The 15626-nt window shown below is 56.1% G+C and overlaps 1 protein-coding gene across 3 annotated transcripts in view; it reads right to left on the reverse strand.

The window, feature by feature from the left end:
• Nucleotides 1-15626, reverse strand: part of CCDC50 (coiled-coil domain containing 50) — a 59937-nt gene that overhangs the window by 12566 nt on the left and 31745 nt on the right. For all 3 annotated transcript variants that reach the window (XR_012906334.2, XM_075938273.2, XM_075938272.2), the window contains exons 4-6: nt 14714-14804; nt 7161-7278; nt 494-1840 (exon numbers count right to left, since the gene is read on the reverse strand). Coding sequence is in view for 2 of the 3 variants with exons in the window: in XM_075938273.2 (XP_075794388.2) it covers nt 494-1840; nt 7161-7278; nt 14714-14804 (1556 nt within the window). In the remaining variant the exon portion in view is untranslated. The remainder of the gene's footprint in view (nt 1-493; nt 1841-7160; nt 7279-14713; nt 14805-15626) is intronic.

Below are 15626 nucleotides of genomic sequence, written 5' to 3' on the forward strand. Positions count from 1 at the left end.
TCTGGGGGACAGGGACTTGCCTCCCTATTCAGCCTACGAGGGCAGGATCAGGCCCGGTCGAGTTTGCCAGCTGGCCCCACACCGTCTTGGTGCAGGGAATGCGCCGACGGTGATTAGTGTCCTTACTAAAAGGCGGTTTCCACCAAACCCCCTTTCTATGGCAATTGCTTTTCACCCGCCCACGAGCCTACCCCGGAAAGCTTCCACGTTCAGAGGCCAGGAGGGGAGACCCGTGAAGGCCACTTGCAGTCTAGCTCCCGGGCCAGCTCCGATCACCGTTGCGTCCGAAGAGGCGATGCAGAACTAGCACGCTGGAGCAGGACGAAATCGGGGGCTTCCCCATGGCCTTTCTAACGCACGCCTAGGAAACCAGCTGGTGGGCCGCAGAGGGGCCCAGACCATCTTCCGGACAAGGCCTCGAGAAGAACCAGGGCCACCCAACACAACCCAGGCTCACACCGTGCAGCCTTCCCGCAGCCCCCTTGCCAGTTACCTGGGTCTCGGAGGCGGTCTCTGTCCTTGTCCCAGCTCTCAGCGTGAGGGGAGGGAGAAGTGCTTGGCCCGTGTCCGGCTCTGTGGTAATCCCTCTCCTCACCCCTCCGAGGCTCGTGCCTGGGCAATTCCTCTGCCTCACGGAGCCTCGCGTCACAAGGCCCGCCTGGGGACAGACGGTCGTGGCGGCGGGACCTGGGGTTTTCTGGATTTGATAAGGGGCTGCTGCTGGGCTCCCAGGCGGCCTCCAGATCAGGACTGGGAGCTGGGCGGGGTCTCGCTTTGCCCAAGGGTTTCTTCTCTCTCTTCTGCTGGCCTCTGCTATGGCCCCAGGCTCCTGGATCGCTCTCCAGGTCCAGCTGAAGAGCAGGCGGCCTCCGGGGCCTCTCCAGGCTCAACGGCTTGCTTTCTTTGTGCTCCCAGGTCGCACGGCCGGCCTCGGGTCCTGCATCCCGGCTGGGAGGTCCCCGAAGGTTCTCCCGGCTAGCTGGTTTCCTTTCCGGCTGCTCCCGGGCCTGATCGTCATTTGGTGTGTCCAGATCGAGGCTGGGAGGTCTCCGAGGCTTCTCCCGGCCAGCTGGTTTCCTTTCCTGCCACTCCAAGGCCTGATCGTCATTCGGTGTGTCCAGATCAAGGCTGGGAGGTCCCCGAGGCTTCTCCCGGCTAGCTGGTTTCCTTTCCTGCCGCTCCAAGGCCTGATCGTCATTTGGTGTGTCCAGATCAAGGCTCGGAGGTCCCCGAGGCTTCTCCCGGCTAGCTGGTTTCCTTTCTGGCCGCTCACGGGCCTGATCGTCAACTGTCCTGTCCAGATCAAGGCTGGGAGGTCCCCGAGGCTTCTCCCGGCTAGCTGTTTTCCTTTCCGGCCGCTCCCGGGCCTGATCGTCAACTGTCCTGTCCAGATCGAGGCTGGGAGGTCTCCGAGGCTTCTCCCGGCTAGCTGGTTTCCTTTCCGGCCGCTCCAAGGCCTGATCGTCATTCGGTGTGTCCAGATCGAGGCTGGGAGGTCTCCTGGATTTCTCCCAACTCGGGGGTTTCCTTTCCGAGCTGCTGCTCCGGTCCCAGGCCGCACAGTCAGCTCTCCTGTCCAGATTGAGGCTGGGAGGTCTCTGAGGCCTCTCCTGGCTGGCGGGTTTCCGCCGCTCTCTGCTGCGTTGCTGGCCGCCCCTGGCCTCGCTCTGCTGAGGAGAGCTCTGGGGAGCAGGGCGCTGATGCTCCGTGGCGTTATCCGACAGCGCCAGGGATGCTCTTTGGGGGTCTCTCTGCTCACAGGCGCGCCGGTCACCGCTCCGGGCCCTGCGGGGCCGTGCGTGCTCGGAAACCTGCTCTCTGGAGCGGCCCCGCGGGTGGCCTGGGCGACGGGGGGCGGGACAAACAACGAAGACGGTTAGTGACACACAAGACCATGGCAATGAAGGGGGGGGAGCTCACTCTGCAGCAGCAGCTCGGTGTGGGCCAAGAGGAGAAGACAGCGCCACACCGACACGGGGAAGATGGCAGCACAAAACACGCAGGGCCGCAGTGGGAGGCTGCGGCCCAGGCGGGCAGCTGGAGTTACACAGCACAGCGGGGCCCTAATCTAGCCGCTACACTAGACGCGCTCCTAGGGCAGGAGGAGGAAGCGGTGGACAAGGGACGAACATGGTGCAGGTTTGGTGGGGTAAGCACCCAGTCACCTGAATCCTCATCGAATGCCTGAGCCTCTGAGGAAAATCGGCTGGGCACCTCGAATGGCGAGGGCGGGGGGACTCTCGCTGCTGGCCGGGCTGACAAAGGGCCCGTTTCATGGTGTCTCTTCACTTCCGATGGCTCCTGGGCCCACCCAGAACCAGTTTGGCAATGGAGAGGGGCGGAAGGAGGGGGAAGGGAATAAGAAGCCAAAATGCACTCAGGCCTCCAGAAACGTTTTGGCTTCGGTGTCGGTGCTGAGCAGAGGCAGAGCAGGTCTCGGGCCTTGTGTTTGCTCTAAAGAGTTCGGCAAAGGGGGAAAAGCACCATCACTGTGTGTTTTCAAGTGGGGGGAATAAAGCTCCAAGCTGTGAAGTAAGGCAGCTTGGAGGCAGGCCAATTCTGCTGTTTGATAAGCTCACCCTTTACAATGGTCTGTGAGCGCTGGGCATGAAAAGTCAAGAGGAGTTAACAACCCTATTGCTGAATCAGAAAGCAGGCAATCAGATGGCTTTAGTTCCCTCATTAGAGAATTAAAATCTAGTCTCTTAAGCGTGTGTCTACACTACAGGGTTTTGTTGACAAAAGTGGACTTTTGTCCATAAAACTATACCTGCGTCTACACTGCCCCTGAGTTCTGTCAACATAACGTCGACAGAACTCAGCAGTTTTGTCAATGGCGGTAAACCTCATTCTACGAGGAATAGCGTCTTTTGTTGACAGAGTTCTGTCAACAGAAGCCGTTATTGTATCTACATGTCCTTTGCGTCTACACTCTCATGTCGACAAAGCGGCTTGCTTTGCCGACAGAACTGGATGTAGTCTAGAAGCTCTTTGTCGACAGAAGCTTTGTCGACAGTATCTGTCGACAAAACCCCTGTCGACAAAAGCCTATAGTCTAGACGGATTGTAAGGCTGCGGTGGTCGATCTTCTGGTGCTTGATTTAGCGAGTCTAGGAAAGACCTGCTAAATGGAACGCAGAGATTGCCCCACTGATGCCAGTACTCCTGGGAAGCTGGCACAAAAGATCATAAAAGCAAAGACAGACAAGGCGGGTGAGGTGGTCTCTTTTCTTGGACCAACTTTTGTGGGTGAGAGACAAGCTTTCAAGCTGGGCAGAGCTCCTCTCCCGGTCTGGGAAATGTATTCGGAGCATGTGTTTACAATGCAAAGAAGTCCCTCTAGCTGGCCTGGCTCCGTGGACGGTTCAGGGTTGGCTCTGGGACCTACACCTGGTCTCTGGCCTCCTGGGCTAATCATCTACAAAGCAATTTTTAGCCCCCCCCCCCCGCCCAAACCACTGCCCTGGGCCAGCAACAGCCGGGCCCTGGGTCTTTTACTCCAGTGTAGACGTACAGAGTGTCCCAGGTGAATAGGAAGTGGAACAAATTGCTTAACATGCTTTCCAAGAGCCCATTCCAGGTGAACTAGCCATGAACTTCCTGTTACTGGAGAGAGGTCGAGGGGAAAAAATCCTAGGGGGAGGGAATAATTAGTAATTACAGGTTGCAATAACCCATAAATCCCGGGTCTTTATTCAGTCCATGAGTCTAAGGCTAAGTCTGCACTAGCACCCATTTTTGCTGGGCAGCCTACGCCTGTGACCGACATGTTTCAGCCACCAAAGCGCTGGTGTGGACAGTATTGGAATGTTGTTGTGTGAGGCCACCCAAGAGTGCAAGGATTGTCTGGTGTCACTGGCCACGTCGCCGTGAAATGTGTTCGCAAGCAACGTGAGACCATCGGCTCAGCCTTGTATTTAGCGGTGACACGGAGGCTGTGTGCACACCACAGCGCCACGCTGCTGAAGATGAGCTTCCCTGTTGGCTTCCTAACTCCACCTCCGCGAGAGGAGTAACTGTCGGTGGGAGAAGTTCTACAGCCAACACAGCACTGTCCACACTGATACGTAGGTCGGTGTAACGTATGTCGCTCAGGGGTGTGGTTTATTCACACCCCTAAGTGATGCATAAGAATACAAGAACGGCCACACTGGGTCGGCACCGGTCAGGTCCCCAAGGAGCTGGACTGGATATGTTAGAACGGAAGACCGGCCGTACTGGGTCAGACCAAAAGTCCATCCAGCCCGGTACCCTGTCTGCTGACAGTGGACAATTGCAGGTGCCCCAGAGGGAGGGAACACAACAGGGAATCCGCATGTGATCCCTCCCCTGTCACCCATCTCCAGACCAACAGAGGCAAGGGACACCACTCCTACCCATCCTGGCTGAGGACTTGTTTTCTGCAGTCTTCCCTTGCAATGACTCGAATAAACTATCTCTGACTTGTTGCTTACCAAACACAGAGTGAGGACTTGTTTTCTTCCACATGGCTAATAGCCATTGATGGATCTAACCTCAATGAATCTATCTAGCTCTTTTTTTAACCCTGTTAAAGTCCTGGTCTTCACCACATCCTGTGGAAAGGAGTTCCGCAGGTTGACTGTGCTGATGCAAATTATACCACACTGATCTGTAGTGTTGTTATACTCCGAGTACCTTTCCCAGACTTGAGGAAGAGCCCTGCATAAGCTCAAAAGCTTGCCTCTCTCATCAACAGATGTTGGTCCAATTGAAAAGAAAAATACCACCTCATTCACCTTGTCTCGCTAATATCCTGGAGCAAACATGGCTACAACGTCTGCATGTAATAGCTAAGGTCATGTTACGAGGGTTCAATCGCACGTTGTCTGTGTTCTGATTTAAGGAAAGCACAATTAACCATTACTAATAGCCAAATTTGGGGATAAAAACAACTGGGCCCCTTTAAATCATACTGCTTAGAAAGTTTCTGTATCTTCTAAAAATCAAAAACCCGAGAGCAGAAAGGGTGCATGTGGCAGGGTCCATTAAATGGCAGATTTTCCTGGACAACTGCAAATGGTGAATGTTCTGCGGATCAGGAACAGTGGTTTAAAAAAACCCAAACAAACGGGATGAATTACTGAACAATGATTAGAAATGAAAGCCGAGGCAGAAAGCAAGGAGTCCGTTTTTGCACAACACTCAGAAGCAGTGTTCTCTGTAAACTGGGTGCTTGTACAGAGATTCAAACACCGTCTAGCTGATTAACAGAGTGCCCATAGCTTGGTTTTTGTTTCTACGGGTGGTGCACATGCCTTGGCGCACACAGGACAATTTATTCCACACGTGGATGGAAAAGATTAGAGGGAACATTGCTATCAAGCACTTCCAACCCAGCATCACTTATGATTAGTGTAATCATGTCTGCACCACTCGGAAAAAGCAAACGAATGAACCGCCTGGGAAAGGGAGAGCAGCATGCCATGCAGAAGCTCGGCTGGGAAAGGATAGTTTCTGCGCGGGTGAGTCTGCCATGCCAGACAACTTGAGTGGGAAATATGGTTTCAGGGACTCTCAGGCAGTTAGCGTCCAGCCAACCTGCAATAATCACACCATGAGCTCTCTTAGGGGACCAGCAATAAGCAACGGGGGGGACATGGCAATATTTTCCATGGCACAGACGTTTCCAGGACAGAATTTGTTTTCTTTTGGATTTAGTTTTCCTTTTAAGAATAGAGAGAAGCCCAGGCCCTCACCCATTCTGAATGCAGGGAAAGCTGGGTTCCTGATCATAGCACTGTGCAGCTAGAACCCATCTCAAGTGAGGATAAAACAAATTAACAAACACTGGGTCCTTATCACCTTGTGATCACAACACACCAGGTGCTCTCAGTGCTTGCAGAGAACCCAATCCTGTGCTACCTGGTTGCTAAACACAAGGAGAAATAAAAGACCCTATTACTGGCTGATGAAGGACCATCTATCTTGCCCCTCCCATGCCTGGATCATGTGGCTAGACACCATGTCAGCTGGTGTCTAATGGAAGGGAAACGTCCCCATTCCACACTGCAGCCTTTGTTGGGATATCCCACACCCCACGAGCATCACACGCGGTGCTGCGTATCTTCTCAGCATGCAGATTCAGCGAATCAGAGCTCTTTTCCCTCCCTAACTTGGGTTACGAAATCGAGCTGATCTGCTCACCCCCGCAGGTGCAAAATTATCCCCCGACAGTACGTCCCCCAGGGACTCGTCACGTCTAATTCCAAACGGACAACCACTGCTGTCGCTGGGAGACTATTCTGTGCCCAGTAACTCTCCCGATTCTGACCTTTCCACGGTTGCTCCTACCTAGTTTGTGATACGAACTTTCTGGCTACCCTAAAGCTTGTGCCTGGCAGATTTGTAGTTAAATATTTCACTTGGGAGGGTAGAGAAAACACGCAATCATCAGACACAGATCGGAAGCATAGAAATCAGAAGCCTGATCTTCAACAGTACAATTCCTGAATCAAAACTGGCCTGTCCTTTTCCCACACCCATTTTCAGGGAGAACGCCAGAAAGAACCACCACCAGCGAAAAGCAGAGCCGTTTTCACGCAGTTCAATCATGAAGCATCCTGATTCTCTCCTGACCTGGCGGGAGTCTGTGTTTGATCACAAAAGCAGGTCCCCAGGGACAAGCAGCCCGGCCGATTATATTCTTTCCACAATTAACAGACCAGAGGGATAATCTTGGCGAAGCGGTTCTCTGGAGGCGCTGCTGGTTTTCAGTAAGTCAGACCGGTTGAATATACTGGTTCCAATTCTGTTTGAAAGGCCGCTCCATAGACCGGTTATTACGCGTCACGCCACTGCCGGGATTTCATAGGCCCACGCCCGGAATGGAAACTGTCCTTAAAACGGTAGCGTCCAAATCACTTTCAGCGCTCGTGACCCACGCTGTCTGCCACATTTAGCCACAGGCGGGTTTTACTCGCACACCCTCCCCGCCCTACGACCCATTTTACAGAAAATGAAAATAAAAACAGGCAGAAGGGCTCGATTCAATCTCATTCTGGCCCAGGGCTAGACAAAGAAGCCAAGGACAAACCCTAAGAGACCTCACTAGACCAGTAGAAAGGAGCTTGCCCCAAAGCCCAGCGCCCCCGGCAGTCTAGCTCAGAAGCCCCGCACGGCAGCGCAGGAAGGAGAGTTACCTCCGTTCTCGGCGTAGTAACTGTCCTCTTGCAAGGGGAGACCCGGGGGATCTGGGTGGTGCTTTTTACGCTTCTTTTCTTCCTGCAGCTCCTTCTGCTGTAGGATGCGGGCAATGTCCTAGAGGAGATGGAGAGACGAGGTCATGACCCGACCCGAGAACGCCGGGGATTTTCTCTCCCGCTCGCTTATTACTATCGCCAAGCTCCAGGTGCTCAGTCGTGCCGGTCGCGGCTGTGGATGCGATGGATACGAACAGCACGGTGGACGTCACAAGCCTTCGCGTTCCCAAAGGGCCCCCCTCCGAGGGTCCCCATGGGCATGGCCGGCAGGGGATTCACCCTCGCAGCATCCCAGGGATTTAGGGCATTACCCTCCATTCACCCCTGGAAAAACAAAGACACGGGGAGGTCTAGTGACAGCCGGACCTACCTACTGGTGGACGGGGCTCACAGCTCTCTCACCAAAGAGAATCCTAGAACCCTAGAACTGGAAGGGACCTCGCGAGGTCACCAAGTCCAGTCCCCTGCCCCCACGGCAGGACAAGCACCATCTAGAGCATCCCTGATAGGTGTGTGTCCAACCTGCTCTGGAATATCTCCAGGAATATGGATTCCACAGCCCCGAATGGATGCGGGGCCTGTCCGGCTCTTTCCCCCGACCTTTGCTTTGGGGAGGCCGGATTCCCCGGACAACCTCCTCCTGCCAGGGCACAAAGACGCGTGCAGGGGGCACCAGGGAGCGAGTCAGCACCCGCTGCGCTCGGCTGCTCTACTCTCGTGCAGCGGATGGGAGCCAGGCCTGGGAAGGGACGGCTCCGTTTTAGCAATGGCAGGCGGGGAGGGATGATGTTGTGTGACGCGGCCAATTGCAGGTGCGGTGGCTGGGTGGGGAAGGCGCAGGCATGAGTCCAGAGAATGGGCCATGGGCGTCAGGCTGCCTGCCACTGCTGAATCCCACCCCCAGTTCCCAAAGGGATGGATCCTCCCGGGGGCGAGGGCGGGCAGAGGCGGCCGGATGTGCCGTGACGCCCTCGTGGAGAGTTGGCCGTGACCCTGACACACTGTTGACTCGGAGGAGCTTCAAGCGTGGGAGGCCTGAAGCCAGGAGCTTTTGAGTCCCAATGTGGGCACCAACTCCCTTGGTCCCACAAGCCGCTCGCGACCCGCTTCCCCCCTCTGCAAACGGTGGTCTCACCTCCCTCACCAAAACACTTTTTTTTTAAAATCCTGACATCAAATGTGTCTGGAAATCATCTCCATACTTTTCTGAATGAACAATTCTTTTGTGACTCCTACACTAAGCTCTTGGCTCAATATTTTCCTGTGGCGGTGAGTTCCATGGGTAAATTATGAACCATGCCAACAGCTATTTCTTTTATTGTGTTTCAATTTGGTGCCTTTGCATTTGACTGAATGCCCCTTATTTTGTATGATAAGAATGGCAGTTCTGTACTGTCACCCATCACTATAGTATCGGCGTGCAGTCCACAAAAAAATCGAAAGCAATAGCAAAATTTCTGTCTGACACTTCCCCCTTTCCCAGGGTTAAAGCTCTGTGATAGTAGTTTATTTGGGGTTTTTTTGAAGGGGGAGGGTGTTTTAGTAGGAGGCAGGGAAGGGGTTTGGGAATAGAAGGGGGAGTATTCCCATCCCAAGGGCTATAAGATAAAGGTCCCCGGTCAGGCTCCATCACTTCCGACTGTGGCATTTCTGTCATTGGAGACTTTTAAGAGCAGGTTAGAGAAATCCATGTCAGAGATGTCCTAGATCATACACTTAGCCCTGTCTTGGAGCAGGGGACTGGACTTCATGACCTACAGAGGTCTCTGCCAGTCCTATGTTTCTAGGATAGTATGTGGAACGCTGATTTTGAAGGTGATCACTTGCCCAGCCCCAAAAGGCAGAATATCCAAAGAAAAGAAGAATCTCAAAAGGTGTAACCATGCTAGTCCGTAACTTTAAAAGCAATGAGTAGTCCTGTGGCACCTTATTCAATTTCTCCTGCTTTTAACATCTGCATTTAATAGGCAGCAGATTTAAAACAAACAAAAGAAGGTTTTTCTTCACACAGCACACAATTAACCTGTGGAACTCCTTGCCAGAGGATGTGGTGAAGGTCAGGACTTGAACAGGGTTCAAAAAGAACTAGATAAATTAATGGAGGTTAGGTCCATCAATACTTATTAGCCAGGAGATTAAGTCCATCAATGGCTATTGGCCAGGCTGGGTAGGAATGGTGTCCCTTAGCCTGTTTGTCAGAGGCTGGAAATGCGTGACAGGGGAGGGATCACTGGATGATTCCCTGTTCTGTTCACTCCCTCTGGGGCACCTGACACTGGCCACTGTGGGAAGACAGGACTCAGGGCTGGATGGGCCATTGGTCTGACCTAGTGTGGCCGTATTTCCACATCAAAAGCTATGCACGGGACACATTCGGCCCTTTTAATTATCTTGGACTCTGTTATTCCCACTCCAACTCATCTGAGGAAGTGGGTTTTGCCCACGAAAGCTCATGATTCTTTATATTTTGGTTAGTCTCTAAGGGTGTGTCTAGACTACATGCCTCTGCCGACAGAGGCATGTAAAATAGGCTACCCGACAAAGTCACTGAAGCAGGGATTTAAATATCCCCGGCTTCACTAAAATAAAAATGGCCACCGTGCTGTGCTGGCTCAGCTGATCGTCAGCACAGCGCACGAGTCAAGACGCGGATCGGTCGACAAGGGAAGCCTTTGTCGACCGCTCCTGTAAACCTCATTCCACAAGGCAAAGGCTTCCCCTGTCGACCGATCCGTGTCTTGACTCGCGCGCTGTGCCGACGATCAGCTGAGCCGGCACAGCGCGGCGGCCATTTTTATGTTAATGAAGCCGGGGATATTTAAATCCCCACTTCAGTGACTATGTCGGGTAGCCTATTTTACATGCCTTTGTTGGCAGAGGCATGTAATCTAGACGTACCCTCTGGAGACACAGGACCACTCGTTTTCAAAGCAAGGAAGGCGAGACTGAATTTTTAGGCTCCAGGCTTTCAGGATCTACAGCGAGGCTATTAAAAATATAACCCTCCCCCCCCCCCACACACACACCTCCCATCAGTGCAAAGCACTTTCCTCTTTACCTCGCTGCTTTGCCTCCCCAGCATATGGGTCACTGCCGGGGGCCTCCTGTTTGGCCCTATATGCAGGGGGCTTGGGGCCCTGTTTCATTTGATTTGAAGTCGGCTTCAGGTGAGTCTGCTTTGAGCACAGGGGGGGCCCCCATGGCTCAGCGCTGCCACAGACACGCAAGGTCCTATCAGCCTCCCCCATTCCGCATCAGCAGGCGAAGACCCTGATACAACCCCCATGACCGCGCTCTCCCTGGCCTCTCCCCTAAACGCCCACCCTCGTTTGGAGCCCCCTCCGCCAGCAAAACCGCTGGGAGAGCCGAGAAGAGAACGCCAGCCGAAGGGCTTGTCCGCCCGGTCTATAGACCTTACCCAAGGGATGGAAATTCCAGCCTGCGGACCCTGCTGTGTGCACTAAAAGTCCCTCGTGCGAGAGACCGTAGGAACCACCTACGCACGCTTAGCCCCAACTCCCTCGCCGGTCGCCTGGACCCCTGGGGTAGCTGGGAAGCTGCTGGAAATGCCCATCAGGGAAAGGCAAGATGACGCGGTGCCTGTAGACCCAGTGAGTCAGAAGCCTGACGTGCTCCCAGCTCTGCTACTGACGCACCGAGACACCAGACCAAGTCCCTTCACCTCTCTGTCCCCATTGTGAGGATAAAGAAATAGAAGACGAGGGCCTCTTCCCATGAGGGCTGGGAGGACTGACAGGTCAGTGTGCCCAGGAAGTGCTCGATCATTATCGAGGGGTGTGAAAATCGCCTACAACTGTTAACCAGTTAACCACAGGGGCTGGGGGCTTCTCCGGCCTGCTGCAGCTGGGGTCTTGCCAGCCAGGCCACCCAGGCTGGAGGGGCTGTTTGCTCCCGCCGGCAAGGCCCTCTGGTTAACTAGTTACCCAGGAAGCATGCCAGTACGGTTAATGCTTACCGGGTAACCGGTGAACCATGTAACCGTTCACATCCCTATCAACCACACCAGACACGCTTCTATTTCTGCTGGGGCACCGAGGAGCTTACTGCTGGAGTTTAAATTCAAACGTAGGATTTGCATTATTTACCGAAAAGGGCTGGTTTGAACCCCCGTCTCCTTGGCAAGGCAGCTGGGGGCACCGTGTGGCGTTCACGGAAACATCCCTCTGCCCGGCTGCGTGAGTCACAACCCCTCCTCTCTCGGCTCCGGGTAGCCCGGCGATAGATCAACCTGAGCACAGCGCCTATGGGCTTGGGACAGCTCTCAGAAAGCGGCTACTGGCCGGGTAGACCAAGTGCTCCTCTGCAGCCCGCTGCCTGGCAGGCCCTTCGCACCGAGCCCGTGCGGCGTTATCGCACGAGCAGCGTGACCGGAGTCACCAGACACACTCAGTAAACAATCCACCCTGGAGTGCAGGGGGAGCGTCGAGTCTGGCACCGCGCCAGGGACCCAAGCTACAGCACTAAGACCCGAATCCTGTGGGAATTACCTCAGGACATAGGGCTTTAAGGCAGGGGAGGGGAACCTGAGGCCTGGGGACTGGATCCGGCCCCCCGCTTGCCTGGGTCCAGTCCCCAAGGCTCCCTCCTCACGATCGGGGCACTGACACTCTAGCCCTGTAGCCCCCCACCCCCGACCCGCTGCTGCACCCCTCTCCTCTCCTGCACCCACCTCCCGCCCCCAGCCCACTCACCACCCTCCCAGACCCACCAACCCCCCACCCCCAGCCCACTTCCCGGCTGCCCCCTCCCACACTGAGCGCCTCATTTTTGGCCCCCACCCTGAGGGTAGGGGGACCCACAGAATCTACTAGCCCAGGCCCCCTAGACACTGGTGCGGGAGGGGGACGTGGGGAGGGTCTTTCTGCTTCTGAGCCGGGGACAACTCAGAGAGGGGCTTTTTTTTGCTTCTCACTTTGGTGCGGCCCCCGACAAATTTTTCTGAGAGTCCGCAGCCCGAGCCAGAAAAGGTTCCTCGCCCCTTTTAAGGGCCCTTGAGGGTCGCTGAGTCCAGTCCCCTGCGGACACGGGCAGCCCCATGCTAGGGCCCTGTTCAGAAAGGTCCCAGGGTGCTACCCAGGTCGGCCAGTGTTCAGGATCGGGGCCCAGCTCGGCACGTGCTAAGGGGCGCGTCTGTTCGGCCTTGGCACGCCGGGTTGCGCAGGCCTGTCATGGACGGCAATTCTCCTCCGGCTGAGAAGCACCTTTGGCTACGTCTCCACGACAAAGAAAAGTCGGGAAAAGAGACGCACGTAGTTTGCAAGGGGCGTCTCTTCTCCCGCTCTTCTTTGGAAAGAGGCTTTTCCGAAAGTGGGCGCGTCTACACGGCGCCACATTCCGGACCAACCCCCTCTTTCCCCACATCCCTTCTCCCTCGCAGAACAAGGTCTGCAGGGAAGGCGAACGAGCGCATCCACTTTTCTGACTTTTTTTGGAAAAGTGGACGCGTTCCTCGGACACGCCAGAGCTTTTCCGGGATACCTCTGGGTCCCGTATTCCGGAAAGCGCTGCAGTCTAGACGTAGCCTCTCTCTGGAAGGAGCCTGCTGACTAAACGGGACACTGGCGCCGGCAGAAGTCAGAGGGTGGCAGCGTGAATGCCGCCCCCTCCAGCGTATGGGGACGAGGCTGTAAATATGCCACTGTAAAGACATTCAAGGACGTATCCAGAGCGTCTGAACAGGACTCAGATCTCTCAGTCCCTGCTCCCAGAAACCCTGACCAAGGATAGGAGTTCGCTACAGCAACGGCTTTCACACTAGAGGTCGCGCCTCAATGCTGGGGGGGGAATGTCAGGCCTGGGTCTCGTGGCTGCAGGGGATCGGGTGAGCAGTGGGGGGCTAAGACAGCTCCCTGCCTGTCCTGGTACCAGACTGTGCTGCGCCCCAGAAGCGGTCGCAGCAGGCCCGGCTCCTAGGTGTGCGGGGGAGGGGAGCGCACAGGGCTCTGCACACTGCCCTTGCCCCCAGCACTAGTTCCGTACTCCCATGGGCTGGGAACCTGCTGCGGCTGCTTCTGGGGCAGCCTGGTCTGCGGTGCCAGGAGAGGCAGGAAGCCGCCTTAGCCCCCCTGCTGCACCGCTGCCCGAGAGCCGCTCAAGGCGAGCGTCTCCCACCCCAGCCCCCGCAAAGCTGGAGCCCCCTCCTACACCCCAAAGCTCCTCCTCAGCCCCACCCCGGAGCCCCCACTCCAGTCACATAACGTTGAGTCGTCGCATCAACGATTTCTTCAATCGGGTCATGAGAAAAACGATTTGACACCGGCTGGGCTAGCGGCAAACCCAGCACTTAGTGAATTTCACCTTGGCTCAGGTCCCTCCCGCGTGACAACCCCCCCACCCCTCACCCTCTAGCTCTCGTCTACCAGCCTTCACCCCACAAACCTCCCAGGGCTGCACACGGAGGCCAGTGCGAATAGGCCACTTGGGCCCCTCTAAGCAGATTGCCAATTGCTGCCTGGCAAGCGGCTAGGGAGGGTGAGTCTCCGAGAGGGGCGCACGGAGGGACGGGTCGGCTGTGCTCTGCTCGTTTGGTCTGTTACTGTCACGCGCTAGTTTCCCTCCTGCGCCTTCGCCCCCCGGTTCGTGTGTGTGTCTGGTCAACTCGTTAGTGCCACGGGCCCGGATGGTGCTTTGGAGTCCGATCCGGCAGCCGAGTCCCATTCCCAGTGAGCTGAGAGTCGAAAGGGAGAAATGCTGACCCCGGGGGGCCCTCCAGAAACCGCACCATGGTCGGTGCCCTCTGCGGCGATGACCCCCCAAAGAGCAAAAGGTGCAGGACTCCTGGGGTGTGTCTAACTATATGGCTCCATCGATGGAGCCATGTAGATGAGGCTGATCGGCAAAGGGAAATGAAGCCGCGATTTAAATAATCGTGGCTTTATTTAAATGTACATGGCTGCTGCGCTGAGCCAACAAACAGCTGATCAGCTGTTTGTCGGCTCAGCGTGCTAGTCTGGACACTCCCGCGCCGACCTGAAAGCCCTTTATCGACCTCCCCGTTATGCCTCGTAGGATGAGGTTTACCAGGGAGGTCGATAAAGGGCTTTCATGTCGGCAGGGGAGCGTCCAGACTAGCGCGCTGAGCCGACAAACAGCTGATCGGCAGAGCAGGGCAGCCATTTAAATTTAAATGAAGCCGCGATTATTCAAATCGGGGCTTCATTTCCCTTTGCCGAACAAACAAATCTACACGGCTCCGTCGACGGAGTCATGTGGTTTAGACGTACCCTTGGAGCCCAAGGGGGTTTACACAGCTCTCCCGCCCCCAGAGCACAAGGCCCGGTGATGCCCCGTTCGTGCGTAAGGAGCTGCACAGAGTCTCCGTGCTCTGCCTCTCCCATCGTGCCCCTGCACACGGAGCTGGGCGTAACCCAACACCCGCCAGGCAAACGCATTCTCCGCTGGTTTGGCCAATGGCAGAGCAGGCATCCGCCGGCCAGGGCCAATAGACATTACCCCGCGTCGCGGTGGGTTACCTCGTCTTTCTCCTCTTGGCGGCGCCGCTGCTCCGCTTCGATCACCAATTTCACCTGGATTTCCTGGGCTATCTCGCAGTCCTGCCGCTCTCTGGAAGGCAGAAGGAGAAGCGGTTACACACGGTGCAGAGCGGGAACAGCAGCCCGACGGCCGAGAGAGGAGGAGAAAGGCACGAGGGGCTCCAGCACCAATGCTATTCTTTGTTCTGTGTGTTACCGCAGCGCCGCGCCAGGTGCTGTACAACCACACAACCGAGAGAGGGCGGCAGCAATGAAAACCAGACGTGGGACAGACAGACACGGGAGTGCCAGGAGACAATGGGGCAGCACTGGCCAGCACGACCGGCGGTGGGCCAACCGTTATCAAGGGGGTTTGCAGGCCTCGCAGCAAAGGAGAGAGCTGAAGAAGGAGAACGTGGTTGCTTTCTGGATGCTCCTGGAGGGCTCCTCCCAAACAGGAGGGGATGCACGGGAGCGAGCCGCGGAGGCCGGCACTGGCTCTGGAGCGGGGCGGGCGGCACGCTGCAGGTACAGAGGAGAACGCGTTTCGCAGCGGCAGTCTCACCGGAGGCGAGCGTGCACGGCCGCGTGTCGTGGCCGGAGGAGGAGGGTGCCGTCGCAGCGGTGCCCGGGCTAGAAAAGGCCCCGTCTTAGAGGCGCTCTTGCCCGTTCTCTCTGCACGATTTACTTCTAGCTTGGCCGGGAGGACCTCGGGAGACCTGCGTGGAAGGGAACGCCGGGCTTCGGGGCCTGCGTGACAGATGGAGGGCTTGGGAGGGGCATTTCACAGCGATGGAGAAAAGGTTTGGCGGAGGGCCGCAGAGATCAGGGCTCGGTTCTCACCGCGTTGTGCGGGCAGCTAGACACCCCCGGAAAGGTCAGTCGGGCTGGGGTTTCAGTGTGGGCGGAAGGG

The sequence above is a fragment of the Pelodiscus sinensis genome, chromosome 10 (assembly GCF_052426305.1).
Source record: "Pelodiscus sinensis isolate ZL-2025 chromosome 10, ASM5242630v1, whole genome shotgun sequence".
NCBI classification, from domain to species: Eukaryota; Metazoa; Chordata; order Testudines; family Trionychidae; genus Pelodiscus; species Pelodiscus sinensis.